The sequence below is a fragment of the Pristiophorus japonicus genome, chromosome 1 (assembly GCF_044704955.1).
Source record: "Pristiophorus japonicus isolate sPriJap1 chromosome 1, sPriJap1.hap1, whole genome shotgun sequence".
Lineage (NCBI taxonomy): Eukaryota > Metazoa > Chordata > Chondrichthyes > Pristiophoridae > Pristiophorus > Pristiophorus japonicus.
Window position 1 is genome coordinate 247,776,955 of NC_091977.1, and position 16,084 is coordinate 247,793,038.

At 47.1% G+C, this 16,084-nt stretch overlaps 1 protein-coding gene across 1 annotated transcript in view; it reads left to right on the forward strand.

Moving 5' to 3' along the window:
• LOC139262392 (neuronal acetylcholine receptor subunit beta-4-like) overlaps positions 1 to 12,417 on the forward strand; it is a 117,907-nt gene extending 105,490 nt beyond the window's left edge. Inside the window, exon 6 of the mRNA XM_070877616.1 lies at positions 12,265 to 12,417. Within this exon, the coding sequence (XP_070733717.1) occupies positions 12,265 to 12,417 (153 nt within the window). The remainder of the gene's footprint in view (positions 1 to 12,264) is intronic.
• Positions 12,418 to 16,084: the final 3,667 nt, after the last annotated feature.

Sequence of the window (16,084 nt, forward strand, 5' to 3'; positions counted from 1 at the left end):
GCAAATTCGCGGCCGTGTTTCCCTGCAAAATATTGACGACACTTCAAATGTAATTAATTGACTATAATGCGCTTTTCAATGCTCCGAGGACATGACTTTACAAGTGCAAATTAATTTGTCTTTCCTACTTAACATGTTTTGCCAAACGCTAAGAATCAAGATCCGTGTAAAAGAGGTGTAACTAGTGTGCAATGTGAAGCACCTCATTATGCATGTGAATCCATGCTAAACAAGGAGCTGCCATGATTCCTTTAAGAGAGGCCACAACCCAACCACTGTTCACAGGTCAAAGGCAAGTGCCTGGCTGACTTGATTGGCAATGGCTCATGACACCGGTTCAGATTCCAAGGATCTCGCCGATACAGTAAGTCCAATGGTGCCACTAGGTTTGCCATTCCACAGACCATAGGGATATCAGGCGCCTGGATAGATCTGAGGGAATGCCCCAGATCAGTCGTGCTGGGGTCTTTCGAATCATTGTGGTGTGCTGTATGCTGATCATTTTCGCTATCTGCAAAGCACTGCTAGTTAATGGTCTAAAGGACAACAAGAAGGTGAGCAAGGCCAGTGTGGCTGGCAATCTGCTGAAACCTTGATTGAGGAAGAGCAAGTACAGGAGGCCCCTTTGCCAACTGCCAAATAGCTACAGGGAAAACTCAGAAGCGACTCCGTTAGTTGAACAAAATTAGTGGCTGCTATAAAGTGAGTCCTGCCCCTCCCTTTCAACTTATTCATGTGCTGACATGTTGTTTAAGCCCAGAAGCACAATGGCTCCCATTTGCAAAATGTTCACTACTCTTTCTCACAGGATTTCTCCCACCTTGCCCCAAATCGCTTGTATCCCAGTCGTGATTTAAAATGTTTATACCCAACAAATCTGTGTGCCTTATTTTGCTTGTTAAGCACTGCCCGTCAACCCTCACTTCTTACTTCTCCTTGGGCTTCTTCAGTGGCAGGAGTTTGGAGGTGGCAGGCTGGGGCTTTCCAGCAGTAACCTTGGGGGCGAGGGAGGCGGAGGTGGGGGGACTGAGGTGGACCTTATCTCTGGGCAGCTGAGAACCCAGAATGATCTCCTACAGGAATGATTTCTTGTGTTGCTGCAAGGTGAACCTAACCCTGACTGCTTTTTCCCACCTCATTGTACTGCACAGAAAAAAGCCATTTGGCCCACTGTACTTATGCTAGCTCTCTTAAAGATCTCTCCACTTCCTTCCATTCCCATGCCCTTTCCCCATACCTTGTTAAGTTTTTTCTTTTCAAATACTTCTTCACTTTTGTTTGAATAGCTATTCTGGATTCTGCTTCCACCTATGATCTTGGTACAGTATTCCATGTCCTAATAGCCTTCTGCATAATGAAAATCATTCTCCTAGCTGCAGACCATGGGAGAACTACCACTCAAGTTCAGAGTTGAGTGCTTGACTGTGTCCACATCGTGGTGGTGTCACAGCTGTAGGATATGCAGCACCAACTGCAGCACATCCTGGGACATCAACTCAAAGGCCGAGACATTCATTTAATGCTCCACAAACAATCGTCTTCTAAATGTTGGACCCCTGATGTCTGGGTCTCAAGAATCATCAGCAGAAGCCATTTTATGTTCTTGTGGACAGGACCAACTACACAGAAATACATATAAGTTACCACAAGGAAACAAGCACTTCGGCCCAAGTAGTCCATGTTAGCGTTTACCTGCCATGCGAGCAAATAGCTCTAATCACATTTACCAACCCTGTTTCCATACCCTTTCAGCCCCTTTTCCTTCATCCACTTATCCGATCTAATCTTGAATCTTGACATGTGTTTGCCTCATCCTGGAAGAGAATTCCACAGCCTCACAACTCTCTGGGTGAAGAGGTTTCACCGGCCCTCTGCTCTAAATCTCTTACATTCAATCTTGCATCTGTGACCCTTCATTCTTGGCAATTCGAATGGAACCAGTCTGATTCTATCTACCCTGTCCCATCCTTTTTATCATTTTAAACACTACTATCATATTGCCCCATGATCTGCGTAGTTCTGATCAAAAAAGGCCCAATTTTTGAAGTTATTCTTCATTTTTGTATCTTCTCAAACCAGGCAGCATCCTCGTGAATCTGCATTGCACCCTCTCTAAAGCCTCAATATCCTCTCTATAGTGTGGAGCCCAATACTACACACACCAATCTAATTGATGTCTTACTAAGGTTTTGTACAGATTCATCTTTCCCTCTTGAGATAAGTCCTATAATTCTGGCCTAAGCTTTTCTTTCAATAGCCTTATCAATCTGACGTGCTGACTTTAATGTCCTGTGAACCAGTATCCCTAAATCTCCCTGCTTTTCCACAGCACTGAGCCTAGTTCCATTCAGAGTGTAATTAATGCTGGATCCTCATCTTCCATCCCAAGTTCCTGGCCATCTGTTCTCTGTGCAGCATCATCTGAACTCCCCCCCTGACTTGCTAACTAAGCCCTTAGGGATGCATGTCCCTGTGATGGTGCTTGTGAGGGTGAGATGCTAGAATTGATGAGGTGGGGCCTCATCAATTGAGGGACCAGCTTCCTCTTGGTGCTCTGACTTCACTTGTTGCTATGGTACATCTCAGAGGGCAACAAAAGAAGGAAGGTTAGCAGGGTAGATGAGTTCAGTATTGCCAAACCCACCGTCAATGCCCCCTGTGATCTATGCTTTGTTTTGTTCTGCGCAGCCTGTTTCTTTTGATGCGAGGTCCCTTTAAATTTCTGCGCATGCGCGGTATTTCCAATGTAAAAGTCAGTGTGCGGCCTGCGTGGGACCTCTCAGATTACTGCACTGCCATACGCGCACACACCTTCGTGGGAACATTGCCCACTGCCTCCTAAATCAGGAGATGAAATCTTAAAAATAATGAGATTTGGTATAGAAATCATGATTTGCTATTTTTTTCCTGCCTCGACCCCTTCACTAACCTTTGCTCCCGGACAAGAAGCTTGTTCTATGACTTTTGCCCCCAGACAGGAAGTACATTCGCCCGTCACTAACCGATTACTGACGTAAGATCATAAGAAATAGGAGCAGGTGTAGGTGGATCAGTGACCCCGCTGTCATGTCACTTACTGGCTGGCCTCGCTCTGCTTTTGACCGTTACTCTTTCCAGAGCATAACCTGCTCCAGCCCTACAACCCTCCGGGATCTCTGCACTCCTCCAATTCGGGCCTCTTGAGCATTCTCGATTTTAATCGCTCCACCATCAGTGACTGTGCCTTCAGCTGCCAAGGTCCTAAGCTCTGAAATTCCCTCGCTAAACCTCCCCGCCTCTCTCTCCTCCTTTAAGGTGCTCATTAAAACCTACCTTTTTGACCTACATTACTTTCGACATCGCACTTTGTTCAGTAAGTAAAACAGCCGCAAATCAGAACCAAAGAACAGGGAATATACAAATCAAAAGAGACAAAGCCGGGTAGGAAAGTACCAGTGAGAAATTACTGTTCCCCAAATCTCTGGCAAAAACTCCAGAGTGCCACATAATGAAAATGGAATTTGACTTATTCACTCGCTGTAACTCGGTGACCCTGCTAATTGTGTGTTACCTAATATAACAATTCTATTATAAAATACAATATTCTCTGACTCACCGTGAGGAACACCGCAGGAACTCTGCTAGTCTATATATGAAAGTCCTGATGGACTCGCGAGATTTGGCAATACTGTGAGTTGCACAAAAGCCATTGCACTTTCCGAACAATTAAGTGGATGGGGTACCAATCAAATGGGCTGGATGGTGTTGAGCTTCTTGAGTGTTGTTGGAGCTGTACTCATCCAGGCAAGTGGAGAGTATTCCATAACATTCCTGATTTGGTGTAGATGGTGGAAAGACTTTAGGGAGTCAGGTGATGAGACACTCGCCGCAGAATACCCAGCCTCTGACCTGCTCTTGTTGCCACAGTATTTATGTGGCTGGTCCAGTTAAATTTCTGGTCAATGGTGACTCTCAGGATGTTGATGGTGGGGGATTCGGCGATGGTAATGCTGTTGAATGTCAAGGGGCGGGGTATAGACTCTCGCTTGTTGGAGATGGTCATTGCCTGGCACGTGTGGCGCAAATGTCACTTGCTACTTATTAGCCTAAGCCTGAATGTCATCCAGGTCTTGCTGCATGTGGGTATGACTGCTTCATTTTCTGATGAGTTGCGAATGGAGCTGGACACTGTGCAGTCATCAGCTAATTACTCCGAAATCACGTCTCTCAATGGATTCGGGAGAGTTGGCAATACTGTGAGTTTCACAATAGCCATTGCACTTCCAGAACAATGAGGTGGAAATTCCTTTGGTCCCATTTTTAGGCCTAAAATGGGCAACACAGAGCATGGCCCAACTATGAGGACCTCATGAACATTATTTGGGTGAGCTGCCTCCACAGGCAGCTCAGCCATTTTGTGATGAATGTCCGGCCATTTACCTTGCCGGCAGGATCCCGAAAGTATGACCCGGGTTGGGGGGAAAAGAATGGTAGAGGGGCCGATTGTAGGCCGGCAGCAGCCCTCAAAAGTGCTGTGGATCTAAGAAGAGCATTCCTCCTCCTCCTCCTCCTTCTGGCTGCACATCAAACTTAAACAGAAAGTAAACTATCTTTTTGGTGGTAGCCATTTACTCCACTCAGGGCAGCCCAATTTTCTTGCGGGGTCCTAAATTAGTCATTAGCCACCTCATTAGCATATGCAAGGAGCCCAACGCTTGTTTTAGGGAGCCACCCAGGAAACATGGCACTCATTTTACGCATGCAAGATCCCACAAACACCAATTAAATAATGAGCAAATAATGGGGGGAAAATTGCGGTCAGAAGTTTCCTTCGTACGAATGCCTCTGACACAAAAAGAATCTACGAAAGTACCTCGTGGTCCTGGAAAAACATAGGGATTCCGGTCGGAGGTCTCGATTCGCTGCACAGTGCATGGGAAGATGTCTTTCAGGAGTCACGTGGGCCTGGACCACGAATCACTATGCAGTAGTCCCATTGATAAAAATGGGAACTCTATTTGTACGGACTCCCATTACTATCAATGAGAAAACCCTCTAAAACATCCACACACAGCATAATAAATAAATAAAACAGCTCACATATTTAAAATTAATTGAAATTAAATGTAGTTAAGTGCTTTAGATCAAAATAAATTCCAAAAGATATTTTTTTATATGTTTTAATAGTGTTAAAAATAAACTTACCTTAATGGACAGGGCTTTTAATATAACAATTCGTGTTTAAATTTAATTTTTAGATGTTTTAAAATTCTTACGCTGGTAAAAGTAGGCTATGCGCCTGCTTTTACCACGCATAAAAGTTTGAAGGACATTCGCTGGGCATTCGCTGGGCAAATAGCCCAAACTCTGCCGTGCGAATGTCCTTCTCCCAGAAATGCAAAGGATCGGTCAAGAGATCTGAAAAGCCGGTTTTCGGTGCATGCACATCGCTCCCCGAAAACCGGCTTTTGTGAGGCCTCGCCGGGTGCACACACACTTCGTATGGACCTGCCGAGGCCGGAATTTTCGGCCCAATCTTTTTTGAAATAATGTTGGTAACCAAGTTGCCAGAACTTTTTTTTTGGCAGTCTGTTTATATTTTTGTCTTTGCGATTTCCTTCCAATTAACCAACGTCCATCCCAATTTAAAATTTATTTCCTAAGTGCGTTGCAACAAATTATTTTTTGTAATTGGACCGAGTTGGGCCTCTGTCCTCAGTGCTCAAGCTGTTCCTGACATTTCAACAGCATTGTTACTGGAATATTAGGCACTTTTCTGCCTCACAGTGCATGAGGTGAAATTTAACGTCAACTCAGTGGCTACGGAATTTCCTGGAGATGCTGGCACTGTAAGGATTAACTTGTTTGTTACAAATACTGATGCAGCTGATTGCCCGTATTTGGGTAACCTTTTGAATTCACGTCTAAGGTGCAAATTTCCAGCAGTCCCCAGGCAACATGACATTAATATTTTATTAGCTCTCTTTTTATTTCTCCTTCATCATCATAATCTGTTTTTTTCTCGTAGTGTCACAAAGCAGTAAGCCCATGATGTTGGTGTATACTGCTTGTCCCTAATTCCCCTTCACTGCAGTTGAAAGGCAGGATTTCTGTAGCCTCCGGGTCTTTTAGATCTATTTTATTGTTTACAGAATAGTTAGCAGCAGCTCCTTTCAGAATACTCGAAATAAAAAGTGCTAGATTGGTAATATATTAGCCCTGAGACTCGGAGGGGTTGGGCAGTGGGGGGAGGCGGAGAGGACAGAGAGCGGGTGCTTTGCCCAGCAGGGGGGCTGGAATGTGGGTCAGAACCCGGTGCCGCCTGTATAGAGTCTGCACTATACAGATACAATAGGAAATTTTAGTCCGCGGGAACAGGTGAATCTTTTCCAACCCCCCCACCCTCCCGTGTCCTGTGTTCCTCCCCGCCGTCTCACATCAAGGGGGTATATCTGAAAAAGCTCCCAGGCTACACAGGCAGCTGAGAGTTGGCATGCATTCCATTGAGGTCCTTGGTAAGGCCCTTATAACTTGCCAAGGCTGTGGTAATCAATGGCAAGAATGTTCCATAGCTAACGGAGCATTCAACCATTTTGAAGGCTGCTTATTTTCAGTCCATCCCAAGATTCAACAACACCAAAAACTTGTATTTATATAGTGTCTTTAACATAGTAAAACATCCCAAGACACTTCACAGGAGCGTTACCAAACAAAATCTGACACTGAGCCACATAAGGAGATGTTAGGACAGGTGGGTTACAGACGTATGTTTTAAGAAAAATCTTAAGGCCTCCATCCTGCCTTTGGAGCAATATGGCGACCTTCCGTTTTTTTCCTGGCCGGTGTCAGCGGAGGGTAAGCTGTACCAATCACAATAATGATCTCATCCTTGCAATTTGTGATGGGGCCTATGGAGGGCTGCATGGGTAGAGGGGAGTTCTGTTTTGCAGAACCTCCACTGGCAGACCTGTACTCAAGGGAAATGTCCTATTATCTCATCACAAAAATTTCTAAGTGAGAACTTGCAATGCTCCTCGCAGGTTTTCGGTGCCCAAAACGGGCGCAATGAAGTCCAATATCGCAGCCTGTTGCCATGTTGATCCAGGCACTCAATAGGCATCCATGGATGTGATAATAAAGGTCCTGAGCCTAAATCAGGATCCTTTTGTTAAATGGGTATCTGTGTGTATCTGAGACATCACTTCTTTAACCTGCCCAGCAAATAATGATGGGAGCAATCTGCAAGCTGTACTTTAAGCAATCCTCACCTCTAGTAAAGTAAGTCTCTGGTTAGTCATGTTAGGCTGCTTTTGGACCAGACTTATGGCTATTTTGGCAAGTGTTTCTCTGCTTAATACTTTTGCAGAGTGTCTCCTTCTGTTCAGTAAGATTCTATGAATCTGCTCTATGTAAAACCTGCAAGCAACTCTTCTATTGTGTAATATTCTTTGTTACTCAAGTTGAGTGGTGCAAAAGAATACCTGATGATACTGATTTGACAAGGCATGCTAAAACATGCGCTTGACCTGTATAATGGGATCTTCCAATGGGAAGCTACATTGATTAAAGCCAAGCATTGCTTGTTAAGTGTACTGAACATCTGTTCAAATGGTGCAGCAGAGATTAGTACAGTTTGTTAAAGCAGTCATTTTCATCAGCATTGCTTGCTTCCAGATAGAGGAAGGCACCATTCACTGATGGGGCTATGGAATCCCTGCTACAAGGAGTGCGGGTGGCAAGGGTTAGAGGTCTGGGAATGAAGGCACACCCCTTCCCTCCCCTCACCCGCCTCTCCCCTCAAAGCAATCGTTTAGGGGTTCATGCAGTGCAATGACAAAAATAAAACAATTATCAAATACAGATAAAATCTCCTGAATCAGTTAATCTGACATGCTGGCTTAGCGTGCTAGAAACTACAATCTCAATATTAATCACCCCTCTCTCCCTGCCCCAACCCATAACAGGGGGGCAAAGGGTCAGCATAGGCAAATAAAGAGTTAAATATGGGGAACACACTGTGCACATATCCATTGCCTTTTTTACGGCAGCAGATAATGCGTCGTTTGAGTGTCCCAATGTGGAGAGGTGGGAAACTTCATTAACATATTTAAATCAGGCTCCCACAGTGCAGTTGGAAGCCTGATTTAAAATGTAATATTTGCCACGCGGGTTTCCCAGGGGTCGGGAAACCTGGCAGTGAAAGGGAGCTGGCAGCTCCCCAAGGTGAGTGCCTTTTACAGCAGTCCTTGTGGGACAGGAGGAGCAAGAGTGCTCCCCCCAGTCCCCTCAAGGAAGCCTTTGGACTACCCCCACTCCCCTCCCGATCACGGGCCTCTGTCCCTGCAGTCCTGATCAAGGGACTCTCCTCCCCCTCCCATTCGCGGCCCCTCTCCCCAGCCCTCCCAATTGTGGGTTTTCTCCCCATAGGTTCGATCGTAGGCTTCTCCACTCTCCCAATCACGGGCCTCTCTCCCCACAGTCCCAATCATGGGTCTCTCCTCCCACCCCAAACCCCAATGGCGGCCTCTCTCTCCCAATTATCAAGGGCCAATCCCATGGTCCACGACTGTGGTCTCCTGCCATTGGTTTTTGCCTCCCACCCGCTGGCCAGGTTGTATATTTGGCCGGCTGCCGAGGGGAAACGTAGCTACAAAATGTTAATGAGGCCTGGCCGTTAAGTTCAGCAGGACCTCGACATCTCCAGCATTGCCGGGTTCTTCGACTTCACCCAAACTCACCCCATAAATATCAGGACCAATGAATATCAAGATTGAATAAAATACATTGTGCTTTGCACTGCCATCATCTTCCTTTATGTAATGAAGAAAGAACTTTCATTTATACAGTGCCTTTTATGAGCTCAAGATGTGTCAAAGCACTTTACAAGCAATTAAGTGCTTTTGAAATGCAGTGACTTTTGGAATGTAGGAGAGTTGGCAGCCAATTTGCACACAGCAAGGTCGTGCAAACAGCAATGTGATAATGACCAGATAATCTGTTTTTTAGTGATGTTGATTGAGGGATAAATATTGGCCAGGACACCGGGGAGAACTCCCCTACTCTTCTACAAAATAGTACCATGGGATCTTTTACATCCACCTGAGAGAGCAGACGAGGCCTTGGTTTAATGTCGCATTCAAAAGATGGCACCTCTGACAGTGCAGCGCTCCCTCAGCATTGCACTGGAGTGTCAGCCTGGATCATGATCCAATAATAATTGACATCTGTTGTGCTGTATTTGGAGTAACACATAGGCAATGGCACATTTAACAATTAAGATGATGTCATAAACTGTGAGGGGTGAACTCCAGTAGACTGTAAAGGTTTCATTGTCAATGTCCTTGCAGGAAACTCAAAAACCGTGTTACTCTCTACTCAACATCAAGAGCATGCAGAAAACAAGCGCAGGCAGCGGAAAGAGCTTGCGGCAAACCAGTCCCACCCACCCCTTCCCTCAACGACTATTTGCTCCATCTGTGACAGAGTCTGTGGTTCTCGTATTGGACTGTTCAGCCACCTAAGAACTAATTTTAAGAGTGGGAGCAAGTCCTTCTCAACTCTGAAGGACTGCCTATGATGATATGCACAGGTGGAATTCATGGAGAATGGTCTTATTCTGTGTTTTTTTCGGTTTCGTCCTGCTGACAGGTGTTACAGCAGATCATGACTGGCAAAGCTTATAATAGAACCGTGTGATTTGAACTGAAATGCCATTATCCGACGTGATACCTAGCACAAAGGAAGATGGCTGAGGTAGTTGGAGACCAATCTTCTTAGCCCCAGGATATCGCTGCAGGAGTTCCTCAGGGCAGTCAGCCCAACTATCTTCAGCTGCTTCATCAATGACCTTCCCTCCATCATAAGGTCAGAAGTGGGGATGTTCGTTAATGATTGCACAGTGTTCAGTGCCATTCACAACTCCTCAGATAATGAAGTAGTCCATACCCGAATATAGCAAAATCTGGACAACATTCAGGTTTCGGCTAATACGTGGCAATTAACATTCGCACCACACAAGTGCCAGGCAATGACTAACTCCAACAAGAGATAATCTAGCGACTTCCCTTTGACATTCAACAGGATTACCATTGCCGAATCCCCTACCATTAAGTGTGGTCAGTGCTTCAATGCTGGGGATGTTGGCCTGGTCGAGAATGCTAATGTTGGTACATCTGTCTTCCCAGGGGATTTGTAGGATCTTGCGGAGACATCGTTGGTGGTATTTCTCCAGTGACTTGAGGTGTCAACTGTACTCGGTCCATGTCTCTGAGCCATACAGGAGGGCAAGTATTACTACAGCCCTGTAGACCACGAGCTTGGTGGTAGGTTTGAGGGCCTGGTCTTCAAACATTCTTTTCCTCAGATGGCCGAAGACTGCACTGGTGCACTGGAGGCGGTGTTGAATCTCGTCATCAATGTCTGCTCTTGTTGATATGAGGCTCCTGAGGTATTGGAAATGGTCCACGTTGTCGAGGGCCACGCCGTGGATCTTGATGACTGGGGGGCAGTGCTGTGCGGCGAGGACAGGCTGGTGGAGAACCTTTGTCTGACGGATGTTTAGCGTAAGGTCCATGCTTTTGTACGCCTCAGTAAATACGTCGACTATGTCCTGGAGTTCAGCCTCTGTATGTGCGCAGGTGCAGGCATCGTCCGCATACTGTTGCTCGACGACAGAGGTTGGGGTGGCCTTGGATCTGGCCTGGAGACGGCGCAGGTTGAACAGGTTACCACTGGTTCTGTAGTTTAGTTCCATTCCAGCGAAGAGCTTGTTGACTGTGGGGTGGAGCATGGCAGTGAGGAAGATTGAGAAGAGGGTTGGGGCAATGACACAGCCCTGTTTGACCCCAGTCCATATGTGGATAGTGTCTGTAATGGATCCGTTGGTAAGGATCACGGCCTGCATGTCTTCGTGTAGCAGTTGAAGGATGTACAGTTGACGTACTTTTGGGGGCATCCGAAACGGAAGAAGACGCTCCATCGACCCTCGCAGTTGACAGTATCAAAGGCCTTTGTAAGGTCGAAGAAGGCCATGTATAAGGGCTGGCGCCATTCCCTGCATTTTTCCTGCAGCTGTTGCGCTGCAAAAACCATGTCCGTTGTGCCCCGTAGGGGACAAAATCCGCACTGTGACTCTGGGACTCCTCAGCCACAGGGAGAAGAGGAGAAGACCATTCATCATCCGAGCCAGGGATCGCAAGGATGTGCGCATCACCCACGCCATGACATGAGCTGATGACGGCTGGACGGACCACCGCCTAATCCGATCCATCTTTGATATCAACCTAGCCCCAAAGCGGAGGGGACAGCAGAAGCAGTGCCGCAAAAAAGTCAATGCTGGGGCGCTTAAAGACCCAGCTAAGAAAGCCCTATGCAGTCAGTGCCTCACAGCTAACCTGGCGTGCCTTGATGACCCCGAGGTGCAGAATACCCACAGCACTTGGTCTGCCCTTCAGGCCTCCATAACCAGTGCCTGCAAAAAGACGCTCGGTCACTCAACCAGGAAACAGCAGGACTGGTTTGATGAGAATGATCAGGAGAACCAAAAGCTAATAGATCACAAGCTCAGGGCATTTCTGAGTCTTAAACAACAACCCACCTCGGAAGCAGTAAAGCAGCATTACAGACAGCTCAAGGCTGAGGTCCAACAAAAAACCCAGGACCTAAAGAACAGATGGTGGATGGAGAAAGCACAGGAGATACAGCAGCTGGCTGACAGTCATGATGTGCGAGGATTCTTCATCACAGTCAAGGCCACCAATGGTCGAAACACCCAAGGCCCAAACCCACTGCTGGCCAAGAACAGGGAAACACTTATCAAGGACACCGAGGCAGTCAGGGCCCCTGGAAGGAGCACTTCGAAGATCTCCTCAACCGAGACTCTGCCTTTGACTCAAATGTTCTTGACTCCATCCCACAGCATGCTACCCACTACCACCTCAGTAAAACCCAACACTGCACGAGGTAGAAAAAGCTTAAGAACAACAAGGCTACAGGAGCGGATGGAATCCCTGCTGAGGCGATGAAGTATGGTGGGGAGGCGCTGTTGGTGCGAGTACATGACCTCATCTCTCTCATCTGGAGGGAGGAGAGCATGCCGGGAGATCTTAGACTTCCAGTGATCGTGACCATCTTTAAAAAAGGGGACAAGTCCGACTGCAGCAACTACAGAGGAATCTCCCTGTTATCAGCCACTGGGAACGTCGTCGCTAGAGTCCTCTTTATAGTGTTTGTTTGCTAACATTTTAATTAACTATATTTTAACTTTTATTAATCTTTGTTTTTCAGATCGTTGAAGACTGGAAGTATGTTGCTATGGTTATCGACCGTCTGTTTTTGTGGGTATTTGTGTGTGTGTGTGTGGTTGGCACAATGGGACTCTATCTTCAACCTTTATTTCAAAACCACGCCTTGCCGGATATGTTTCCCAATGCAGAATAATTGTTCATTTGTTCTTCCGTGTGCGATGGTTGCATTTTCCAGATTTAGAAGAAAATTAATACGAGACACCAAACAAGCAAGTTTAGTTTACAGAAACTAAAGGTGAACTGCAACTTGGGGGCACATGTGATGCTGCCAATCGTTTTGAAATAAATATGGCTGCATGTTGATCTGATAAAGGAAAATTAGCACAATAGGTATAGTTGCCCTCTCTAGATTATCCTATTTCTCTCAATTGGTTAGGGTATAAAAGAAATACTGCAAACACCTAATGTTGAACACGTGTTTAAAATTTAAAAATATTATTGGAACATAGCACTTAGCAGACATGCCTTCCCATTGTAACCTGATTAGTGTTATATTTGATTCAAATATTACCACAATGAAATAACACGGAACAATCTGAAAAAAAGCAACAAAAAAAAATGTTTGATGGCAAATGGCAAAATAGTACTGTGTACAGTTCTGGGCACCACATTACAGGAAGGATATGATTGCACTAGAGAGGGTACAGAGGAGATGTACAAGGATGTTACCAAGCCTAGAGAATTTTAGCTATGAGGAAGATTAGATAGGCTGGGGTTGTTTTCTTTGGAACAGAGGAGACTGAGGGGCGACTTGATTGAGGTGTATAAAATTATGAGGGGCCGAGAGAGAGTGGATAGTGTAAAGTCTAATCAACACGAGGCGTCACTCCATGACCTGAACCTTTATTCACAGGACCAAAAAGTGATGACCCTGCGTGGGACCTCCCTTTATATACCTGGATGACCAGGTGAGGAGTGTCTCCCACAAGTTCATCCCCTGTGGTCAAGGTGTGCATTTCTTACATATGTACAGTATTGCAATGTTGTTACATAAAGGTTACATACATGACATCACCTCCCCCTCAACATCTTATTGGGATCATAGGTCAAGTCTCTCGGGTGGTCTGCACTCTCTCGTGGAGCGCCGCAGTTGGTGCTCTGGTTATTGAGCCTTGGTATGCGTGTCTGTCACCTGTGGTGATTCCGGCCTGTCCGGGCTGACCGGACTATGCATGCTGCTGAATGTTCTTTTTGCTCGTTCACTGACGGTGGTGTGAATACCATCTCATGATCTTCCTCAGGTTCCTCACAGTCCATGCTGAACCTTTTTTTTACTTGGTCCAGATGCTTGCAGAATATCTGCCCATTGTTAAGTTTAACCACTCTGACCCTATTCCCCTCTTTGTCTATTACAGTACTCTCAAGCCATTTGGTCCCCAAAGCATGATTGAGAACAAATACGGGGTCATCAATTTCTATACATCTCCCTCTTGAATTTCGGTCATGGTACTCGTTTTGGGACTGGCGCTTGCCCTCAAAAATGTCGGACAGGACTGGATGAATGAGGGACAGCCGAGTTTTGAGTGTTCGTTTCATGAGTAGCTCCGCTGGCGGGACCCCCGTGAGCGAGTGCGGTCGGGACCTATAGGCCAGCAGGAGGCGTGATAGGCGGCATTGAAGGGAGGGTCCTTGAATCCAGAGCATGCCTTGTTTTATGATTTGGACCGCACGTTCCGCCTGGCCATTGGAGGCCGGCTTGAACGGTGCTGTCCTGACATGGTTAATGCCATTAGCCGACATGAACTCCCAGAATTCGTAGCTTGTGAAACATGGGCCATTATCTCTAACAAGGATGTCCGGCAAGCCGTGGGTCGCAAAGACTGCACGCAGACTCTCCACGGTGGTGGATGTCATGCACGAATTCAAAATGATGCACTCGATCCATTTCGAGTACGCATCAACCACAATGAGAAACATTATTCCCATGAACGGGTCCGCGTAGTCTACGTGAATATGTGACCATGGCCTGGTGGGCCAGGGCCACGGGCTGAGCGGGACCTCCGTGGGGGAATTACCTAGCTGAGCACACGTCGTGCACCTGCGAACACAGTGTTCCAAGTCTGAATGAATTCCCGGCCACACACATGTGACCGGGCAATGGCCTTCATCAGCACGATGCCTGGGTGCTCACTGTGGAGTTCACTGATGAATGCTTCCCTGCCCCTCTGGGGCATGACTACCCGGCTGCCCCATAGTAGGCAGTGGCTTGGATGGAGAGTTCATCCATCCGTCTGTGAAATGGTCTGACCTCCTCAGGGCATGCTCCCTGTGCGGGCGCCCAATCCCCAGTCAGGACACATTTCTTAATCAAGGATAGAAGGGGATCTCTGTTGGTCTAGATTTTGATCTGGCGGGCTGTATGGGGGAGCCTGCGCTGTCAAAGGCATCGACAGCCATGACCATCTCAGCGCTTTGCTCCGCTGCCCCCTCAGTGGTGGCCAGTGGAAGCTTGCTGAGCGCGTCAGCGCAGTTTTCGATGCCGGGCCGGTGCCAGATGGTGTAGTCATACACAGCGAGCGTGAGATCCCATCGCTGTATGCGAGCTGACGCATTGGCATTCTCAGCCTTGCTGTCTGACAGCAGGGATGTTAACAGCTTGTGGTCCGTTTCTAATTTGAACCTCCTGCCAAAAAGGTACTGATGCATCTTTTTCACCCCATAGACACATGCGAGTGCTTCCTTCTCAACCATCCCATAACCCCGTTCAGCTTGAGAGAGAGACCTGGAGGCATAAGCCTAAGTTGGCCTCAGCATTACCCTGCTGCAACACACACCCAACCCCATAGGACAATACATCACATGTCCGAACCAATTTCTTACGGGGGTCGTACAGGGTCAACAACTTATTTGAACAAAGTAGGTTCCACGCCCGATTGAAAGCCCGTTCCTGACAGTCCCCCCAACACCAATCGCAATCCTTACGCAGGAGCACGTGTAGCAGCTCCAACACTGTGCTTAAGTTCGGCAGAAAGTTCCCAAAATAGTTCAAGAGTCCCAGAAATGAACGCAGCTCCGATGTGTTACAGGGCCTGGGCGCTCGTCGAATCGCCTCCGTTTTGGATTCGGTAGGCCGAATCCTTTTTACAGCAACCCTCCTGCCCAGAAACTCGACCACGGGAGCCAAAAACATATACTTAGACTTCTTGAGTCGCAGGCCTACCTGGTCCAGTCGGCGTAGCACCTCCTCCAGGTTGTAGAGGTGTTCCTCGGTGTCACGACCGGTGATGAGGGTGTCGTCCTGATATACGATCATTCCAGGAATGGATTTGAGCAGGTTTCTTTGAAAAATCGCGGCCGTTGACCAAATGCCAAATGGACACCTGTTGTAAACAAACAGTCCCTTGTGCGTGGTGATGGTGGTCAGTAGTTTAGATTCGTCGGCCAGTTCTTGGGTCATGTAGGCTGAAGTGAGGTCCAACTTGGTGAACAGCTTGCCACCTGCCAGTGTGGCAAAAAGGTCCTCCGCTCTCGGGAGTGGGTATTGCTCTTATAGGGACACCCGGTTGATAGTGGCCTTGTCGTCGCCACAGATCCTGACCAAGCCATCCCCTTTTGGGACGTAAATGATGGGGCTCGCCCAGTCACTGAATTTAACGGGCGAGATGATGCCCTCAGCAACTGGTCCAACTCGTTTTCAATTTTCTCCCGCATCACATACGGCACAGCTCTGGCTTTGTGGTGCACTGCTCTGGCATCCGGGGTGATGCGTATCACTACTTTGGTACTTTTGAACATCCCGACGCCAGGTTGAAATAGTGACTCAAATTGCTGCAGGACCTGTGAGCATGAACATCGCTCCA